This window comes from Desmodus rotundus, chromosome 8, assembly GCF_022682495.2.
Source record: "Desmodus rotundus isolate HL8 chromosome 8, HLdesRot8A.1, whole genome shotgun sequence".
Taxonomy (NCBI): domain Eukaryota; kingdom Metazoa; phylum Chordata; class Mammalia; order Chiroptera; family Phyllostomidae; genus Desmodus; species Desmodus rotundus.
In genome coordinates this window covers 123205493-123227966 of record NC_071394.1, presented here as the reverse complement: position 1 = coordinate 123227966, position 22474 = coordinate 123205493, and the positions used below count along the sequence as shown (strand labels likewise).

General features: G+C 42.5%; 1 protein-coding gene across 1 annotated transcript in view; it reads right to left on the bottom strand.

Moving 5' to 3' along the window:
• STAC (SH3 and cysteine rich domain) overlaps positions 1 to 22474 on the bottom strand; it is a 122035-nt gene that overhangs the window by 45822 nt on the left and 53739 nt on the right. Inside the window, exons 3-5 of the mRNA XM_024566002.4 lie at positions 8804 to 8904; positions 7148 to 7229; positions 5905 to 6020 (exon numbers count right to left, since the gene is read on the bottom strand). Coding sequence (XP_024421770.1) covers positions 5905 to 6020; positions 7148 to 7229; positions 8804 to 8904 — 299 coding nt within the window. The remainder of the gene's footprint in view (positions 1 to 5904; positions 6021 to 7147; positions 7230 to 8803; positions 8905 to 22474) is intronic.

The following is a 22474-nucleotide window of genomic DNA, read 5'->3' as shown; positions in this document are numbered from 1 at the left end:
TAAGTGCCCGGTGCTGGTGTAATGAAATGAATAAGGAATGGGGCCCTGATGTGTAGAGATTCAGCGTTTAGTTCAGAAAAGAGATGCAAAAGCAGAGAATTACAGTGCAGTGCTCTAGATGCTGTAAGAAAGAAAGTTTTGAAGGCTTGTGGGAGGCACAATTCACCATGCTTGGGGAGTCTGAGAGCTCTTCACAGTTTGTGTAAAAACCAACCTGGGTCTTAAAGAATTCCAAGTGGGGGGACCAGCATGCTCTAAGGTGTGCAGATGCTAAAAAGCTTGGTGAGTTCAGGTGAAGGAGGACCTTTAGGGTAGTGTCAGGCCTTGTTTGTCTTGCTAAAGAGTTGGGGCATAAGGGAGTCCATAGAGTGTTTTAATTGCACCAAGGCTTTCTTTGAAAGATGATACATCTGGAGGTATTGCTAAGAGTAGACTCAAAAGGAAGAGGACCTTTGTAATAATCTTCATGAGAGATGATGGGGTTCAAACCTGGGGCATAGAGAGAAGGGATCCTGAGTTCTGAATTACAGGAGCTACTCACCAGTGGAGGGTGAGTGTTGTGTGGACATGCTGATTTTGAGAGATCTGTAGGATGGGTCTGGCACTTGGAAAAGATGTCAGGACAGGAAATACCTAAGGGAGGCATCAGCTTAGAGACAGATGATGGTTGGGCAAGAGGAATGTTAAAAAAGTTCACTGGAAGAGCACATAGAACACAAAGCCCAAGCCAAAGCGGACCCCTGGGGACACTCCAACACAGGAGTGGCTGGAGGACACGTCAGAAGTACAGGCTGAGCAGAACAGAGTGGAACCCTGGAGTGATTGATACAGGGGTTTCCTGCAGAGCTAAGAATAGACCTTGTTAAAGGTAGCTCTGGGAAACGCTCTTCTCAGAACATATTGACCTTTTGAGTAGATTACAACCTTGTTTCACTTAATCAGTCCAGTTTGGAGAAAACCCAGCTGGCCTAGATGCTTAATGAAAAAAACAGCAACTTCTACTTACTTACTGAGTGCCAATTATGCCAGGCCCTGTGCTAGGAACTCTACTTACACTATTACTACTATCCAACCTACTCAGCCATAATGTGTTTGTATATAATATATATCCTATCCATATGCTACTTTGTATATTTCCGTTGCATGGAGCACTGTTTCTATCCTCCTTTCAGTAAGTGAATTAACATTATCATTGGGACTACTGATTTGATTTATAGCCCCCCAGGGAGTTCATCAGGATCAGGCATCTTAAAATGTTACAAATTATACCCTCACTGTTTTGAGGCAATGCCTACTGAAGCTAAACATTTTCCATCTTTACTATGAAATCTTTAGCACTTAACATGACATAGTTATTATAATGCTTAACACATACACAATATGTTCTTCTTCTGCATAAAGATAGGATAAGACATATAAAGATGCTAAATAAACTACTATTATCAGCTTTCTTCTCTCAGTTTGTTCTTCAGAAATAAGTTGTGATTTCTAAGGCTAAAGAGTCATGCCCTCGACTTCTTCTTTTTTGTCTGATTCCTTCCTTTTGTTTATTGTTTATTTCTTGATTACAGTTGACATATCAAATTATATTAGTTTCAGGTATACAACCAGTGATTAGAAATTTATATAATTTACTAAGTGATCATTTCAGTAAATCTCTCGCCCATCTGACACCGTACATAGTTATTACAGTGTTATTGACTGTATTCCTCATGTTGTATTTTGCATCCCTATGACTATTTTGTAACTACCAATTTATACTTCTTAATCCCTTCAACTTTTTCACCCACCTCCCCAAGCCCCTCCCCTCTGGCAAGTGTCAAAAAGTTCTCTGTAACTACGAATATCTTTCCTCTTTGCTTGTTCATTTTTGTTTTTGTTTTTTTTGGATTCCACACATAAGTGAAATCTTATGGCATTTGTCTTTCTCTGTCTGATTTATTTCACTCAGCACAATAGCCTCTAGGTCCATCAGGCTGTTGCAGATGGCAAGATTTCATTTTTTTAAATAGCCAAATCATATTCCATTTTATATACGCACCACCCTTTATTATTTCATCTGTCGATGCGCACTTAGGTTGTTTCCGTATCTTGGCTATTCTAAACAATGCTGCAGTGAACATAGGGATATATAAGTCTTTTTGACTTAGTGTTTTGGGTTTCTTTGGATAAATAACCAGAAGTGGAATTGCTGGACCCTTCTTTGTCTCTTGTTACAAAGCCTTTGTTTTAAAGTCTGTTTTGTCTGGTGTAAGTATTGCTATCCCAGATTTTTTTGTTTGCTTGCTTGTTTCCATTTTAATGAAATATTTCTTTCATCCCTTTACTTCCAGTCTGCATGTGTCTTTCAATCTGAAATGAGTCTCTTGTAGACAGCATATGTAAGGGTCTTGTTTTGTTATCCATTCATCCTCCATATGTCTTTTGATTGGAGCATTTAAACCATTTGCATTTAATGGTATTGTTGGTAGGTATATATTTATTGCAATTTTATTATTCATAGTTTTGATCCTCTCATTTCTTTTCTTCTTTTTCTTAAAGAAGACCCTTTAACACTTCTTGTAATGTTGGTTTGGTGGTGATAAACTCCTTTAGCTTTTTCTTATCTGAGAGGCTCTTTATCTGTCCTTCAATTCTAGAGTAATCTTGGTTGTAGGTCCTTGTTCTGCATCACTTTGAATACTTCTTGCCAGTCCCTTCTGGACAGAAATGTTTCTGTTTGGAAATCACTTGACAGTCTCATGGGAGCTCCCTTGTAAGTAACTAACTGCTTTATTCTTGCTGCTTTTAAGATTCTCTGTCTTTAATCATTGGCATTTTAATTATGATGTGTCTTGAAGTGGGCCTCTTTGGGTTCATCTTGTTTGGTACTCTTTGCACTTCCTGGATTTATATGCCTATTTCCTTCACCAAAGTAGAAAAATAAATTTTTTTTACATAGGTTTTCAATTCCTTGCCCCCTCTTCTTCTTCTGGTAAACCCATGATGCGAATGTTGGTATGTTGAAGCTGTTCCAGACACTTATACTATCATCATTTTTTTTAATTCTTTTTTTTTTTTTGCTGTTCTGATCGGATGTTTTCTGCTTCCTTATCTTCCAAATCTCTGATTTGATCCTGTTTTATCTACTATAATGTATTCTTCATTTCTGACTGGTTCTTTTTTATGCTTTCTATTTCTTTGTTGAGGTCCTCACTAAGTTCACCTACTTTCCTCCTAAATTCAAAGAGCATCCTTATTACCAGTGTTTTGAACTCTGCATTTGGTTGATTGCATGTCTCCATTTAGTTCTTTTTCTGGAGTTTTGTTCTATTTTTACATTTGGGACATGTTTTTTTTTTTTTCTCCTTATTTTGGCAGCCTCTCTATGTTTGGTTCTACATCTCTTGAGCTTGGTAGAGTGGTCTTATGTAGTAGGTGTCCCATGAGGCTCAGCAGCACAGCCTCCCTAATCACCCAAGCTGGGCACTCCAGATGCACCCTGCCCCTGACTCCCATTGTGTGGGCTGTGTGTACCTCCTGTTGTAGTTGAGCTTTGATTGTTGCTGGCACATCAGTGGGAGGGACTTACCCTCAGGCCAATCAACTGTGAGGACTGGCTGTCACTACTGTGAAGAATCAGCTATGCAGGGGCCCACCCCACAGAGCAGGACTTAACTTTTGTGGGGCTCTGGTGCCTGATGAGTCTGACCCTTGAGTGTGTTGCTTGTGAACCCTTGAGGGTGGTGCTTCAGTATGGCCTGAAGCTGTCCACTGGGTGTGCTGGCTCTGGGGCTTCCTAGGAGGTACAGGCCAAGGTCAGCTACCACCTGAGTCCTGCCCATCCTGCATGAGCTACAAGGTGATTTGCAGATGGCCAGTACTTGTGTTGGGCTTGGAGGTGCCTAGGAGATGCAAAGCAATGAACCAAGTCCAGCTGCTGCTAATGCTGGGCATGGGTCCACTCAGTGAGAGATACAGGGCATACCAAGACCAGATGCTGCTTGTTTGAGAGATTGTAGGATGGTTTGAAGCCTAAGCCAATCAGGCCATTTGTATAGAAAAACCACTGCAAATGACTTGGGTTGGCCCATAATTGAGTGGGGTGGGGTTTCAGGCAATCACTAGGATGGGACAAACTGTGTTAGCCAGGTTGATGGACACTCAGATATGACACCCACCTGCTGGCTCTGTGGGGGGAGGGCTCAGCAAAGGAGCAGTGGCACAGCCAATACTTCTGTCTTGGAGAAAGCTGTCCCATTCAGCCCTCATCCTTATGCCAGATAATTCATTTCCTCCGTGGGTGTCCCTGGTGCCTTTTCAGCTGTTGCCCCAGTGCTGGAGCTTAAAGCAAGTGAGTTCAGGTAAGTCCATGTGTAGGCCCTTTAAGAGGAATGCCTGGGACTTCTGCAGCCCTCTGTCTCATTCAGCCATAATCCTGCTGGTTTTCATAACCATAAGTTATGGACACTTCTCTTCCCAGGCCTGGCACCCTGGGCTGGGGGCCCTGGTGTGTGGCGGGACCTCTGGCTTCTCAGGTGGGCCCTCTGCATCTGAGATATCCCTCCTTATTTTTAACAGTCCTACGTGGGTATGGAACCAGCTCTTTCAACCTCTTTGCTCCTCCTACCAGTTTCAACGTGGCTTCTTCTTTATATCCTTAGTTATAGGACTTCTGTTCAGCTATATTTCAGGTGGTTCTGAAAGATGGTTGTTCTGTAGTTCAGATGTAATTTTAATATGGTTGTGGGACATTCCAGTACTGCATTTACCTACACTGCCAACTTGACTGGAACCTTCCATTTGTCCTTCATTTCTTTTTTTGTCCCCTACATTGCTGGTAATTATAAGCACTTAATTCATCTTCACTGAGTAGTAAAAGAAAGAACTAATTAATATCAATTATATGTTCAGCAAGGAAAAAGAGTAAGAATCATTTTCATTTCCTCTTTGAAGTAAGTGGGATATATGAAGAACAGGGCTTTCTGTAAGTTTAAAGATGGCTTCTAGGATACCCATGTGGCATTGGTCAGGAGACGTACAAACCTACCTACTTACCCATTAGACTTGCATACCTACTACAGAGGTAAGATAATCTGTTATCTTTCTGATTGACCCACACCTAGTGAAGGAGATGCTTCAACTCAGCTCCTGAGAACCCCTCTCAGGGGTTGGCCTGCCCTCCTCCCACAACCCATCCTAATCGCTGCATGTTGAGAGGGCCCTGGGGGGCCAACCATTTGAAGGCTTCCCTCTGTCTTTCCTGGAATTCCCCCGTTCAGCAGAGGCTGCAACAACGAAACTGATCATTGTGTGCAAGCTATCCTAATTGGAAATGTGAATGGGAAATTCCATGTCTCTTTGCAGAAGAGATGGTGGCCTTGAGCTGTAGAGTTGTATGGCACTTGGAGCATTTTTAGAAATTCTGGCTGGGGCACCCAGAGGCAGGATGATGATAGCAGGTCATAGAGATGCATGGGGCACTCCCTTTAGGTCAGGTAAAACACTGGAGAGGTGCTTGGGAGGGGTAAGTGTCTCATGGAGAGAAGCCTCACTAAGTCGCAGGTCAAGCACCTCTGGGGAGGGCAGTTTTTGTGTGAAACCAAGGGTATACCTTGCCTTAGAGAGAAAGGACTGAGCAGATGTGAGAAATGGCTGTATTGCTGAACTGGGATGTAGGTGGAGGGAGAACTGGGCACAGCTGGGACTCCCTGCTTCTGCCATTGTCTGAGTAAGCTTTCTGTGCTGACTGACATGTTATCTAACACTGGTGAGAGGGTGATGGAGAGTGTTTCCTTTTGGAGGCTGCCTGACTCCCAACAGACCTGCCCTCATGACCCATTTAGGTGGAACCCCTCTGCAGTGCCTGAGCCCCACCCTGCCCAAGAAGACCATGGTGGACCAAGGGAGGAAGAGGGCAATTACAGAGGTTCTGTGAGGTGAGTCAGAGCCACTGCCAGAGCTGCTCTTCTTTGTCCTCTGAGCCAGGGAAGTGCCGAAGCGGAGGGTCTCGTAGACGGGGTCCACCTTATTGCCACAGGCTGCAATGGAAGAGAAAGCTCATCTGAGAGAAAGGTTTCCTCACCTCACTGTCAGGAATGCATCCAATCACCTATCACATATCCTGGGTTGCATCATGCATCACCTTTCAAATGCACTGAAAAGCAGGGTCTGAGAGGCAGACCCACTAAGCCCTGGGAAAATGGGCCTTTTGTGGTCAAACTTTCCTCCCATATGTGACCCCCATGATGTAGGCCCATTTGCCAGGTCCCTCCACTGCACCCAGCACCCTCTGCTCCCAAACACTTCCTGATGGATTGATTTTTCCTGTTATTATCTGTCCCCGGGACTCTAATCTCAAGGTTCTCCCCAGAGACCAGCTTTACTTCCTCTAGTGCAAGGCTCAGCTCTCCCAGGTATGAAGCCTTGAGACAAAAAGTTTGCCGTAGGAAGCAACTGTTTTTGAAAGAATTTGACACTCCCAGGTTTCATGAATTCTAATGCCAAACTTTTTAGTTTATAAATTTTTAGTTTAAAACTTGCCCTCTTACTCCCGCCAAGAGGCAAACATCAGTGTAGAGAATTTGAGAGAGAAAAAAACATAGAAGTACACTGAACGATATCGTTAAAGAATAAATTCAAACCAGAAACATCTATATGTGTAAGGCATTGTTTGTTCTCATTAAAGAATAACTGATATGCACTGAGTGCCCTCCCAGCATTGGTCTATAATTTAAATTTATTTTTTACAACAATTGTGAAAAGCAGCCATTACTGTTCTCATTTGATAGGGGTTGACGGGTTGGGTAGCTTGTTCAGACACACATTGGTCAGTGGGGAAGCTGGGCTTTGAACCAGGTCTGTGGGGTGCCACACCCCATGCTCTCTCCACTCCAACATGCTGCCTATGGGTGGGATAGCACATCAGCAGCCTTAGGGACTTGGGTGTAGTTCAAGATTCATCAGGGAGAAGATGAACATTCCTGAAGAATTTGGTCTACCTTACATCTCCCTTTCAGCAAAATACACAGGCAATCATAACCCCATCAGTCACCAAAACAAATGCACAAACACACCTCACGTTTTTCACAGGCCTGGGAGATCAGCAGCCATTAACTCTGACATCGCTGCTCCAAACCCAGCTCAGCCCACCAATGTCCCAACTCACCAATAGGCATAACTTCTTTAATGCATCCAAACTGTTCATGAATGAGCAAGGGGGAGCTGTAGTAACGCCGAAACCCCTTGGGCTGGAGAGAGAATGAGAAAGAGAAGGGCTTAATGCCTCTGATGAGATGGAGAAAATCACATAAGAACTCTAAAAATTAAACCAGTTGGTTTTTCTAGGGGCACCTGCTTTTCTGCCTTTAAGATGCTGACTTGTCCTAAGCCACACTCCATCCAGAAAGCAAGCCCTAGCCCTGCCCTTCCCTGTCCTGCTTCTCCCCTCTCTGCAGCCCACGGCAGCCTCCCTTGTGTCTGGGATCCTCATTATCTCCCAGAATACAAATGGATCATGATGCCTCATTTCAGCACAGCTTATTATTGTGGTTTGTTAAAATCATAAAAGGCCTGGGAATGGGAAAGCAGATCAGAGGTCAGCCTAAAGATCTTTGCCTGTCTGATGAGCTCTACCCAGAACCATTTGCTTTGTGTTCTAGATTATATTCTGTTTTTCTGACCTCTCACTCACGGTCTTTGCCTTGGCATGCAGGAATCACCATTGGAGGAGGAGGAGGGGAACAGGTAGGTCGGGTTTTAGAGAAGAGGACATTGTCAATCAGAGTAAGATGATGAACTCTTTAAGAGCCTTGACTTACTATATCCCACAATTGAAAGAAAACTTAGTGGCCCAGGTTCTGTTGGAATCCCACAATCCTCTCCAATAGTCCTGGCATTGCTGTTCTCCTTTGTTTGCACATTGCCAGTGATGGAGGGTGGGTGGGTGGGTGGGGGAGCTCGCACTAACCTTGGAGGTAGGTCTTTGTTGACTTTATCTCTGATTATTAAGACTTGGTACCTACTAGGTCCTTTCTCCTGGAGCCACAGAGGACAATACTTCTTTTGTGTAACAGGTATTATTATTATTATTATTATTATTATTATTATTACTGAAGACAGCTATCATGCTGTAAGTATCTCTAGGGTAGAAATTCTTGGTTCCTTCTACAATTCTTTGGCTATCCTAGTTTTGAAATATCCTCCGGGTTGCTTTTTAACTATGTGTGGCTCCAGTAATGAATGAAGACCATACTCCTGAGATGATAAGATCAGTCCAGACAGGGCCAGGGTTACCCAACCTCCCTTGGTTTGGCCACCATGATTCTATTACTGTGCTGCAGATTTTTATTACTCTCTCCACTTTGGGGAGGGTCGCTGATCTCTGCCCCATTCATGATACCCATTGAGCAGTCAGCCAATCGAGTACTAGAATAACCAACCACCCTAGTTTGCCTGGGTCTAAGGCAATGTTCCTGGGGTGCTTAGGTTTCACTTTTATAACCTAGACAGTCCAGGATGTGGGACTTCCAATGCTAAAACTGAGAAAGTCCCAATCTGGGACAAGTTGGTCATCCTATTAAGGATACCAAGTCCATTTTCCACGTGGAGTATTCATCTCTTATGCTGACGAAGCTCCTCCTCTGCTCTATCATTTTGCCAACTAGGAAGCCAAGTCAGCAGGCCAGGGATTCCGGGGCTGCCTTCCAGGTGTCAGTTCTCAGGGGGTGCTGCAGGGAAGGAGTTTGAATGGAGTGATCTCATAGGGGCAGGCAAGTGCCTGTGCAAGGCGTTCTTGGGGCTCTCTCCTGGCACGAGCCCTTACCAGCTTGCCCATGCACCGCTGGGGTGCCAGGCCGTCCAAGCACTTGTGGTGGATGCTCATCTTACAGGCTTTGCAGCGCAGTCCGTGCTTAGCATTTGTTCCTGTCAGACACACGGTGAGCTTTGGTTAGGATACACCCTACCCTTTGCTGGTGACTAGTATGAACTCACTGGAAAGGCGATCACTTCCACAACCCAGGGAATTCTTCTCTTCTGCGACTTGTGCATGAACCTTTCAAAGGGGGCAAAATATTATGGTAGAGTCTCTTACCTTCTCCCACACTTCCTACCTAAGGTGTCAGGTTTGGTTCTTCCCACTCCATTTCTATCCATTACCCCAGAAAATCTTAGCTGCCTTCACTTTCATTGTTCTCTCAATTCCAGCTGGCAAATTCCACTTTCTTTCTCTTTATATAGGTCACCTGTTTCTGCTCTTCTGCATGTACTGCTGAGTACTGGGAGTCCAGAAATTTTGTGCATCTTTACCTGAATTCTTATCACTGACTCTGAGTTATTGGGTAACTCTCAGAAAAGTGACCAATACTGGTGGAACAGATATCCCACTGTGTATCACAGCTGACTACAGATGCAAAAGGAGGATATGTACAATTCACCTTCTCCTCCACCATAGCTTCCTCCTCTCCAAACCACCATTAGCCCTTATCTGAACTAATTCTCCATTGACCTGGCTTTATCTGTTTTTGCCTTCCTCCAATCTGAGTAGTGACCAGAGTAGTCTTTTAAAAAGATACTTGAATCAAGCCCTTTTCTTGTTTAACCATCTTTCAGTAGGTTCTCCCTGTCTTTCTGGTGTTATATAAAATGCTCCTCATGGTGGTGAGGCTTTATATGATTTGATGGGAACCCCCTTCGAACTTTGTCACAGGCCAACCCCTCTTGTTCACTATGCTCTAACCACATGATCTTCTTCAAGTTCCTTGAATGCCCAAATCTTTAATGCCTCGGGATCTTTGCACATGCTGCCCTATATGCCTAGAATGCTGTTTCTATCATTTTTCACTTGTCTTACTATTCCTCATCCTTTGAATCACTTGTCATTTCTTCAATGAAGCTTTCTTGGAAACCTTCCCCTCCCACTGTCTAAATTATGTTTTTCCTGTTATTCCTTGTCAAAAATACTCTCTCAAGGTATTTTTTTTAATCATAATTATTTATTGGAGAGTTTGATTATGTCTGCCTTTTCCTCTGGACTATGAACGCAATGACGCTAAGTTCATTTGTCATTGTATAACCAGCTCTGAGTATGACGGCCGATGTATGAAATAAATTAATAAAGAAAGTCTTTCATAGTCACACAGGTATTGAAACAGTGGTGGCTGATTTAGATAATAAATTGAAGCCATGATTCACTGATGGTTTAGAAACGACATTCCAGAGCTGAAAGAGGACTTGGAGATCATTTATCTGTATGATCTCCTTCTACAGATAAGCAGCCTGGGGGTCTAAGCAGCAGAATGATTTGCCCCAGGTCAGAGAAGGGCCTGCCTAGGGTCACTCTTACTGCTTGACCTAAACATTTCCTCCCTTTCCTTGGGTTGCTTAACCTACAGGAAAATGTACTTGGGTATAATAAGATGGTAAAATAATGGATGCAAAAACCTGACATTCAGCTGAAACAAAACAAAACAAAACAAAAAAACCCCAAAGCCCCAAAACAACTGGAAAACTTTTGCCTTGACAAGGGCCTGGAAACCCTTTGGGAGGTAGTACCTGAAAACCCCTTCAGGAAGGATTCATTTAACACAAAGCATGTCCGCTGCTATAACCACAGAAAATCATAGTGATCTGTAAACACACCATAAATTACTGGGTTTGTCTGCATGTTCACCAATACCAGCTGGAAAGTCTTTTTTCACTTTTGAGAGGAACAACTTAGCTGAAAGACTGCAATGCCTTCAAAAGACAGGACTTTGAAAGGAACCACTTATTTTTTTTGTTTTTTGGATTACAGAAGGCTCTTTGTGCCCTTTGTGAAAATGTAAGTAAAAGCTTCAAAGAATAAAGTTATTTTATTGTGTGCTGGACTCTGAAAGGGCACCGTTATATATTAAAGGCTGTTTTCCTTCCTTCAGACCTGAACACCATAATTTTAGTTTTCTTTGTCTGTTCTAATATAATCTACTGTTTTGTATGAGTCATCAACAATTATTTGGTTTTAGGTGTTCCAATTTCTGCTCTGGAGTAATAAGAATGATTGAAGAGTAAAACTTGTATGCTGTGGTTCAGAGGATAGTTCGAAGGAATAACTCATATCAAGCAGTGGTATTAGTTTACTGCAGCAAGACAGGGGAAAGCTGTGGATTGACATGTGTTATTAATACAGCGACCTCGATCACAAAGACATCACTGCACGTGACCCTGATGCTTCAAGGAGAGTGAGAAACACATGAATTTAAATTCACATCTGTCTCATGCTAGCTATTTAAACTTAAGAAGACTATTAACATTCTTAGAGCCTCAGCTGTTTCTTTATCAAATAGGAATAGTACTAGCTACTCTCAGGGTGTCTAATAGTTACAGTGTCAAAACATATGCAAAGTGGATTGTATGGGCTGAAACATAAAGGGTTACATTGTATATACTTGGAAACATAAAGATGTCACTGGACTTTGAGTAAACATGATAGACTGGCTACATGATTTCCCTTACTCATACAAAAACCCCAATGAAATTACAGTCCAAGAATTAACAAATTGTATAAATCTCAACAAGGTTACTGGGAAGAGCAGTGAGACTAGAAGAGAGTTCAACATATATTTGGAATATAGAGAGCAACTGGAGGAATGGTAATAAATTGAGTAGAAAAGAGGAAGACTGAATTTCCCAATAGCAACTTGGAAACGAGAAGACCATGGACCTTCAAAATATGTGGAATTTCAAAATTCTGGGAGACAATAATTTTTGACCTAGAATCTTATATCCAGTCAAATTACCAACAGGTATGAAGACAGAATAAACACCTCTTCAGATCTTCAGGGGTTCAAAATATTAACTTTACCCATACCCTTTCTTAGAAAACTAATGAAGGATGTGCGCTAGAAAGATGAGGGAACAAATCAAGGAAGAGGAAATGGGCAGATCCAGCGCACAGCAGAACTGATACAGCGTTTTCCGTATGAAAACTCTGCAATAGCCCTAGACAGGTGCTGCAAGATGGAAATGGAACTTTAAAGTTTGCTGACGTTTTTGAGGTTTGGATATCATAATAGATGTGACATTTGACACATACATGGAGCATTTGAAAAAAAGCAATTTTATGTGCATGAAAGTCAAGAAAATGAAAAGGGTAATTTCTAATTTGAGGAAATATAAAACCTGTATAAGGAAAGAAATATAATCACAGGAAAATGCTTGAATCAGAAGTGTGCAATAGTCACAACAGTGTGTAAATGGGCTATTTGTTCACACAAAATTGTGATAAAACTACTTGGGAAGATGAAAGCAAGGGAGCGAAGATGGTGATGTGACTCTTTTTGGGCCGGTGAGAGTGAGAAGGAAACACGCAGGAGAGCGTTGGAGGGCTGAGAGCTGAATTCTCATCTCCTATTGCAGAAAGCCAATAAATGTTTGATTAATCAATAAATAGTAGTAGAAGCACAGCAATATAGAAATATTGAAATAAATCCCAGAAAATACAAAGAGGTTGAAAGCAGTTGCTGTTTTGGAAGTTAGTCTGGGTTATGCAATGAGGCAGTTTTCATCGTAGAGTTTGCAGTGCCACCAGTAACATGTTTAAACTCATCTCATGTGCTACTGTGACAAAAAGTAAATAAGTGAAGTTGCTGGGATCTGAGTCAAGTCACCCCCTCGGGATAATGTGGTCCTCAGTATATGAAGATGTAGGGTTACAGGCTCCAGTGCTCTAGAGCCCAGCACAGGCCCTTGTGAACATGCGGGAGGAAAGTGCAGGAAATAGAGAGTTCTTCCCACAGCAGACTTCATTGCCAAGCCCTCTAAGCTGGTGATTACTCACACGCTCAGTAATGCATTAGGAGTCAAGGCCACAAATGCACATGCTGATAAAAGGGTACACTGCTGTTTCTAGTTTTGATATGCACTAATTCAGGGACTTATTTTTTGTTTTGAAAATGGCATCAATGTCATAAATGCCCTTAATAAAAACAATGTTCTCATCTTGGTTGATTCTCTTAAAAGGAGGAGTGGACCCAGAGACGTGCAAATGGAAGAATATAAAAGTACAAAAGCAGGGCCGCTGTTTTACAGCTTATTAAAACGTCCAGGCCGAAATCGTATTGTATTAGTATGTTCATACTTACATATGTGTGTGTACTTGCATATATGATATATAAAGATGTCGTGGCGGGGTGGAAGAAGTCAGGCCTCAGGCATCAAAAGGTTTTGATATTAGTCCTCAGCTCTGAGATGTTGGACAAGGTACTCAATCTCTGAGCCTCATTCTTCCCATCTGAGAAAGGGGTCATGGGCACAGAATGGGAAAATCAAGGGTCCTACCGTCTTTGGTAAGCATAACTCACCTTGCAAAGGTGAGCACAGCTGGAAGGCGTGTCATAGGCATTTCTGAATGGTGACTTTCCATGAGGGCACAATTTCCAGATTCCTTAAGGCTTACCTGGATGTTTGAAACTCAGGACTGGATCAGGCACGACCTGGAGAGAGCTCCATCCTACCTGGCTGTGTGCCTCACATCCAAATCCCTCCTTACGACTCAATTTACAAATAAGTAAATTGATCCTTATTGTGTAAAATGTTCCTTCAAATACCTTTGGAACTCAAATATGGCATAATATGTTAAAGAAATATTTCATTTATGTAATGGAATAATTCACTCCATCGTTCTTTCATAAATAAGATTGATATTAATCTACTATATTATTATGCAAATACTATTTAAATATATATGATAATGTACAATAACTATATTTTATTTATGTACTAATGTGAGAAGTTGACGGTTTAAGGGCCTTTAACAACCTGAGGTGGACCGAAATGCCACGTTTTCAGAGCCATGGCTAAACGAAGAGAGAACTATCGAGCACCGGTGCTACGTTAAAGCCCCAGTGAGCTGTCAGTGTGCCCAGCGCTGGCCCCCCGGCTCTCCAGGCACGTGGATGTCTACAGTGCATGGTCCGGCCTTTGGCTGGAGAGATCCTCCAGGGAGCTGTATCAAAAAGCTACCCTGGGGCAGGTTTGAGAATGAGAAGAAAAGACTTTTTTTAAAAAAAGCAGGACAAAAATGAATGGGTGCAAACTCTCATTTGCGCTGTAGAAAAACACAGCTGAAACATCAAAATTTAGGTTTCAGATCAGACTAGGATTTGGGAAGCTCGGGCAAGGGTTGTGGAGAAGCTGTCAGAACTGAGAATGCCACATCTGCTGACATTGGTGGACCCACCCCCCTCCCCACCCTTGCCCTCATTTACCATTTTGATTCTAAGAAAATGGGGGAGAAAGAAGAGGCTGAGGGCTAGAGGGGGCAGTGCAGGTTAGCCTTCTCTGCAGCTCCTCCCACCCCCAGAGGGAGAGGGGATGGAATTACTCTCCTGCCTCTCTGGTACTCATCTCTCCCGCACTGAGCGCACCACCAGTGTGACATTCACCACAGCATTAGAAATACTTTCTCACTGTCTAGTACAGTCTTTTCAAAATGCAGTTTGCAGGATAATCAAGTGAAGACATAGTTACCAGGAGAAAAACAGATACCTCCTGATTTTTTCTTTGAAAACCACCTACATTCCAAGAATGTAGAGATTTTGGCAGCAGAATGAAGGATCTCTCCAGAAGAAAACCTTTCAACAATGCCAAGCTTGGACCCAAATTTAGGAGGTGTTTTTGTTTGTTTGTCTGTTTGTTTTTTCCTTCTGAGGAGTTAGCTTAGAAGCCAGAAAAATTTCTCTGTAAAGGGCAAGAAAGTAAATATTTTAGGTTTTGCAGGCCACATGGTTTCTATTGCATCTATTTAACTCTGCTGTTGTGGCACGAAAACAGACCTAACTACAGGAATCCAAAGAGGATTTTCACTTTTACAAAGAAGTCTGCCACCATACAAACGTAGGACTTTCTGGCACAAAGCAAACTTTTGGAAAGCATGAGATGCTCTGCTTTATGCCATTTCGGCTTAACAAAAGGTTTCATGGGATCGAAACTACTCAGCCTACAATTTCCCCATCTCAGTTGATGGCAAATGATTCTTCCAGTTACCAGGGCCAGAAACCTCAGAAGCATCCCTGTTTCCTATTTTCCCCAGGCAGCCCACATGCAGAAAATCCTGCTGGGTACTTCCTCCAAAATATATCATGAATCTGGACCATTCTCAATTCTTCCTGCTCTACCTTGATCTATTACCTGAATTACTGCAGTAGTAGTCTCCTGTCTTCTCTGCTTCAATCCTTGTCCTCGTCCCAGCAAACTCTGTTCTTCCTATAGCAGCCAGAGCGACACTTTCAAGTACAATTCAAGTGCTGTAGTTACTTTACAGAGTAAAAGCCAGAGTCCTCACCATGGCCAGCAGAGTTGCACCAGATCCCTGCCCTCCTTTCCTCTTTGCTCTTCATTAATTCTGCTGCACCCCACGCTGGCTACCTGGCCGGTGCTTAAACACAGCATGTTCCTGCTTTGCTCTAGTTGTTTCCTTCACTTGGATGCTCCTTCCTCAGAGTTTTCTCACCTTCGAGTCTTGCTCAGATCTGATCGACTCTGACCATCTCATGCGGTACAGCAACCTTCCCCTTGCCCCGGGACTTCCGATCTTTCTCACCCTGCTTAACATTGTTCTTTCCACCACATTACCTATCACCTTAGAAAACTCCATCCATCCATCTCTCCATCCATCGTCTCTTCAAATACAATGTCAGCTCTACAAAGGCAAAGATATTTGCCTGGTTCGTTCACTGATGCAAACTAAGTGCTCGGAGCAAAACCTGGCACAGAGGAGATACCCCACAAGCATTTTTTGAATGAATTCCTATTTAAGTTGGAAAGAAGACAAAGATGCCTGATGTTACTAATACTCAGCGTGCTATTATTAAATAAGAAAAAAGAAATGCATTGAAGGGATGCCAATTTTCTCCAAATAGTTCTGCAAATATACCAGACTTCTAGCTGAAATCTCAATGGGATTTGGGTGGAAGCCTTCACAAAATGATTCTAAAATTAATGTTGAAGAATAAATGCTTGAGAACAGCAAAATATTTTTGAAAAAGAGCTATTGTAAACCACAATAATAATTAAACCAGAGCACTACTGGTGCTGAACACAAGATATACTTAAACATCTTTAAGAATTTAATGTTTGAAAAAAATGACTTTCAAGTCAGCAGTGAAAAGAGGAATTATTTAACAGATGTTGAGTCGCCTGGTAAATTATTTTGGGGAAACACTAGATACTTAGTTCATAGCATATTCTGAACAAAAGTTTGGATGGGTTAAGAAATTAAGTAAAAGTTGAAACAATTATATTAATTGAAGAAAATATAAATACCAGCATATTTATTCTTGATTTAGGAAGATCTTTCTAAGTAAGATTTTCATGAGAGAAAACAATATACGAAAAGGTTGGTAAATTTGATTACATAAAAATATACCCACTAGTACAAAACTGAAGGGCAGATAAATTGGGAACATGTTTGCCTTATAAAATTGAGGGTACGATTAAGGGGTTACAAAAGATTTATGAGCATTTCTTACAAATTAAAAGGAAAAGATGAATAAACCAAAAATATATGGTCCAAGACATAAACTGACAGCTTATAAAAGAAATGAAATTGAAAGTTAAGCCATTTAATGAATGGCAGATTGAATTAGTGATCAAAGAACTAGAAATAAAAATAGCAAGATATGCATTTTTTCTATCAAATGTGCAAAGATGAAAAATAATAAAAAGATAACCACAAGTAGGCAACCCTCTCATTTTACAGGTAAAAAAAACTAAGGCTCAAAGAAGCAAAGTGCTTGGACAAGCACTATACTGTTCCTTCACGGCACAGCTGATACTAGAAAACTATGTCCAGCCTTTTGGGCTAATAATGGTCTTCTCATTGCCCCATGCTGGGAAGTTAAGCAGACATAGCTCAAACAAGGGCTTACAATGACCCGTTTCTCACGATCCCAAAAGGAGTCCTAGATTACTTGTCACTGCCCTCTTAGTGGTGTACTACAAAGAGCTGGAGCTTTGGAATCAGAGCAATACCCCTTAAACTGCTCCCAAACTTTAGACATCACTTAATAGTTAGAAAATTTCCTTCTAAAGGGGAAAAGGGGGGGACATGTTTTATATCACACTTGAACTCTAGTCATAAGACCTTGATTAAAAATAGCCCAGCCTATGTCTTTCCCACTATGAGTTCAATTGAACAAGAGGGTTTCTAAGTTTTCCAAGAAAGTCAGTGACATAGTAATTCACCAGTGACTTGAAATGCCATCAAGCAAGCAGAAAAGACCATTAAAAATTGTGCAGACCCCCGGGCCATCTTTCTCTGCATACATTCCCCACTCCTTGCTACACTACAACTTTTCCAACCCCCTTCTTAGCTTGAAAAAATTAATGGCATTCATTGTTTATAAATGCCTCTGTTGATCTTTCCTATTTCGGTTCCTGACTACTAGTGGAAAAACTCTCCCTACTTCCCCCGCCCCTTACCCGCACTGAACTTTAAAAATAGCAACAGGAGTTGGGTTGGCTCAGAGCTTTGAGCTTGGAGTCCATAGCCTTTACCCCCTGGGTCATCACTTCACATTGTAATATCATGGCCACCAAGCTTTCCTTCTGTCATGGGTGTTTGGCTTAAAATTCTGAGAGGAGATGTCCTCCAGGATGATCACTTTCTCATGACCATCTGGGAGATATCTGGACTTGACACCCCTGACCCCGGTATTAATAATCTCTGCTGTTCCTTCTCCTCTTCTCCGAGGTCTGCAGTGTTCACAGTCTCATTTGCTTTCCTCACAATTATTCTTCTAGCTTCGGGCTCAAGCATTTGTATTTATCCTGAGACCTCCCAAGAATGGATTAGCCAGTCTATGCACTACCCCTTCTTGCCATCCCCAAAATGCTTTCCTAGGAAGTTGGCAGACTACCAACATCAACCTTTCATACAGAAAGGTAGCTTTACTAATAGTGAACCATTGTTAAGTGTTATAGTTCACAAAGAACATTATTTATGTCACGTTGTCAGAAATTCCATGAATTAGGTATTATTTTCGATGTCATTTGAAAGACACTGGGATTGAGAGGAGGTAAATTAAGTTGTCCAAGGTCAGTTGATCTATGAAGTGCAGAGTCAGAATGCAAGTACCCACCTATGACCCCCCTGCGCCGCTCTGCCTCTCTCCCGGCTCCCTCTTGCAGCTCTGTATTTTGAGTTTGTAACGATGATCTGCTCATAGATGCTCACCAGTGCTATTGATGACGGATGTCCAGAGTAGTGAACGAAGCTTCACCTTCTACAAATGAGATGGGACAAAGCCCTTCTTCACCTTTGTCAGCGACTAGAGGTTTTAGAATAAGCATCAAGCAGATCTTTAGGCAATGGGGTAGTACAACCATTCCTGAGGAGAGCAGTAATTCAGTGTCTGCTTGCTCTCAAAAGCGGTTTGGCAGCATGTGTAAAGTGAATGAGGACGTAGAGATGGACAAAAAGAACATCATTTCAAAAGTTCTTAAAACAGCTCATGTGAGATGTGTTGAAGCCTGGACTGGGATGGGAGCAGTGGAGAAGGGAGGAGTAGCCTGGCTGCAGGGAACTCACAGAAGGAGAATTGACAGTGTGCTTGTGGGTGGGATTTTTGGACAGGGCAGGAAGGGAGGAGTCCAAGGTGGCCTTGAGTCCTGGCCAGGTAGCTGAGAGCACGCAGGTGCCATCTGCCCCAACGGGAAAGGACATCAGGGAAGGGGCAGGTTGTATGAGAGAAGAAGATGCTTTGTTCCACTGTGGGCACATTTAAGTATTTTGGCATTGACAAGACATCTGGGAAGCAAGGTTCTGGTAGCTGAAGTGAGAAGCTAGACCCTGGAAAGGAGGGCAGGCCAGCAGCAGCACAGCAAGACAGGGAGAAGCCAAGAGCCCTGTTACCACTACCTGTAAACCACTGCTTTTGGCTACAGTCTCATGTGATCTTCATACCACCTCTATCAAATAGGTGTTTTTCATTTCTCTTTCTAAAACCAGAAAACAGATTCTCTGAAAATGTTCCCCGAAATCTCCTTTTATCAACAGGGACATCAGGCTGATCTCATGCAAAGTGATAGAGTCCTTCTGGGCCAAACCGAGTCAGGCTGGTTCATTGTCCCTCTTTGTGACCTCTCTTTATGATATTATGAACAGGATGAAGATGGTGCTTGGATTTTAGATCGTAAGGGCTCAGGCACAGGCTGAAGTGGGTGTGAATTCTTTAAACCATGATCCTGCTATGCCAATGGAAACACACGTTTCCTGTGTCAATTCTCCTGTGTAGTGGAAGGTGGGGGTGTGAGAGTGTGTGTATGGTGTGTATGGACTGCACACACCTGTAAGCATCTGCACTCATGAACTTGTTTCTTGTCTTGTTGTTGGGGTGGGGAGTGCAGGGCAGCTGTAGGCTTTTATATTTTCCTCTCAGGTAGGCTTAGCATGTGAAAAAAATAATCTGTGCTTTGTTTTCTGGTTGTACAACCAGCCAGTATTGATAAGCTACAAAGAAAGTGCTTCGGTAGGAAATAACCATGTATTTCCCTTGCCCCCATCCTCTTTCTTTAATGGCTGGGTCATAGTGTGCAGGTGTCTCCCCTAGAAACACAGACACATGCAGACACACACACCTGCCTGATGCTTTGAGTCTCAGATACACAGGGAGGATGTCCCACTTTTGACGATGGGCCCAGTTCTGTCATTTCATGATGTGGCATCCACGGTGGCTGCACAACCAAGACGACCAGTCTAAAGTCAGTCAGTGGAGCCTTCCTTGTCACGGCAGCTGAAGGGAAGCTCAGGGTACCCATTTCCCAACAGGCCCTTATCTCCCTGTGTTTACAGCAGTAGATGGCCTAGTCCCCTAGATCCCTAGCTTCCACACACACAGAACTGCTCATGGGTCCAAGGGCAGGAAGCCTGTCTACATTTGTCTGTCATGGTTTGGTCTGACACCCAGCAGGAAGACGAGAGCCAGCAACAGCACAGGCACAAAAAGGCTTTGCAGCTTCAGGTTTAGAAAACTCTCAAAGTGTATCCAGCATTCACAGTACTGTCTACTTCTGTCCACCCAAGCCCAGCTTTGATTGATTCCTCCTGCTTTCCTTCTGCCCTGGCACCATTTTTATTTCTTGGTGGATAGGACAAGGGGAGAATATATGAAGCACAGTAGGTCAGAAGAACATGGAAATATATATAATCAGTGTATATTTGCTATGATATTACTAAATAGCATCTAGCTGGTGACAGATAGGGAATGACTAAAAATTTAACAAAAGATCACCTTAACTGTCATTCTCTCCACTCTGGTTGGTTATATACGCAGTGAAGATACTTTCTAGTATTATCATTTCTTTCTGCTAAGGTTTGGTGTTAAAAGGTCCTAAAATACAAAGCTCAGGAAATCACCAAAGCACTTGCAAGCGTCATCATCTCTCACTGAAGAGGGCCCATCTCTTTCCTTTGGCTGACTTTTTAAAAATGGTGTTTTCCCCCAAACTTGACCATTTAAGTCTTTCTTCAATCACTAGTAAAATAAACAATTCACAGGAATGAAGTTCCGCATTTTCTTTCCTACATTGATAAGATAACGGCAGTGTCTGCCAGCTTGGGAAATTTTTATTTTTTGGGAAGTTGGACACAGATAAAGATTCTCTTTTCACCACGTGGTCCCTTTCTTATTCTCAATAGTCATGAGGTGTTGTAAATGAAGGGGTGGAGGAGAGAGGCAGTGTCCCTGTCTTCCTAATATTAGCGCATGTGTACATTGAGAAAAACAGAATCAGGAACATATGTAGAAATATGACCAACGTCATCGAGATTAACTAGACTAACAGTTCTTTATGCTTCCTGACTCTCCCAAACTGGTCCCCAAGTGTGGTTCAGAGATCCTCCCATCGGTAACCTGGCTTCAGGATGTCCTAGCCTGATCACCTACCTGAGTGGGGGTGGGGATCGGATAGCTCTGGAAGAAGACCAGTGAGAGCAGCACGAGGCTGGTTAAACCCACCTTGTTCTCTGAACACTGCAGAGTCTGTCGTGAGGGGAGGCCCAACAGGTCTCAGCTTAAAGTGACCGCAGCCCCCTGTCGCTTCTTGGTTTCTAGATTACTTCTATTCCCCTTTCCTTTGTGACCTCTTGGCCTCCTCACTTGAATTTATGAAGATGGCAGGTACAGCACAGGGCCAGGCACAGAGCTGGTGCCAGTGTTTGATGGATAATTGGTTATCGAGGTTATCTAGAGTTCTACCTTCTTAATTCTGAGTATGTTGCTTTGTGTTTAACAAAAATAATCATAATCATAATTCTGACAATAGTTCTCATTGGTCGAGCAGTCATTTATCTACTCATTCACTTAGTTAAAAATTCATACTGAACAACAGTTACAGAATTGTGCCAGGCTTAGCACTACGGCTACTACAGAGAACACAGCGCGACACACCACCGCCTCCGCCCTCTGGAGTTGATGCTGTCACCCTCGCCATTTGCCTAGCCTGTGTGACTGCATGACATACCCACCTCCCTTGCTCCTGTCAGCAATGCCATAAGAGAAGACATATCTTGTGTCATTATGTTAAACAAAAGACACTTATATACAGCATCTAGTTTTTGTTGACAAAAAAAATACAAGAGAACTGGATATTACAATAAAGGAGTCAAAGGAAGAGATTAAAAAGAAAAGACCTGAAATAGTGTGTGGGGACTGTAAGGAAGCAAAAAATAAAATTTTATAATCAAAATCCTTATTAGACGTATGAAGGCAGGCAGTGACCCTACAGGTGATTTAAATACTGTCGTAAAGCCACACGTCCCAGATCTTTGGATTTCGTGGACTAATTTTGAAAAGGAGAATGGGCTACTAGCTTCAGTAAAGGCGGAGTGGGCAGGAACAGGAAGCCATAGAATATGGCCAAGGGACATTGAGAAGAGACTGCAAGAAGATCCAGGTTGAACTCATCACCAATCAGCCCCGATCTGCAAGAGAGGCACGAGCCAAGCAAGTGGGGGCCATGGCAATTTACTCACTCATGCCTTCGGTGCTCAGGAACAACTGGGAAACAAAACAAAGGGAAGAGCTTAAGATTGGAGATGTTATGTCATTAGAGAACTGGTGGTAAATGTCGAAATCAGTTAAAACTAGAAATGTTTAAAGAGATGTACAAGTCCTGTTATAAAATGTCCATGTACCTTGAGATTTATTCTCAAAGGCCTGACCTGCAAAACACTGGAATAACAATACAAATCTGGGTTGATAAGAATGCTGTACTCAGTGTGCAAAAGCAAGACGGAGAAATGCTACTGCTGGTGGGATGGAAGTTGGGATTAAAAGTTTGGTGAGCGCATCTCAAATAACTGAGGAATCAAAATACCATCTTCACTTTTACTTTTAATAACTTGAGAAATGGAGAATAAAGATTGTATTTTGGAAATCTTAGAGGTAATCATTAGGAGAAACATATATGTCTTTCAAAACATGAAAGGTCATGAAAAGAAAACACATAAACCACA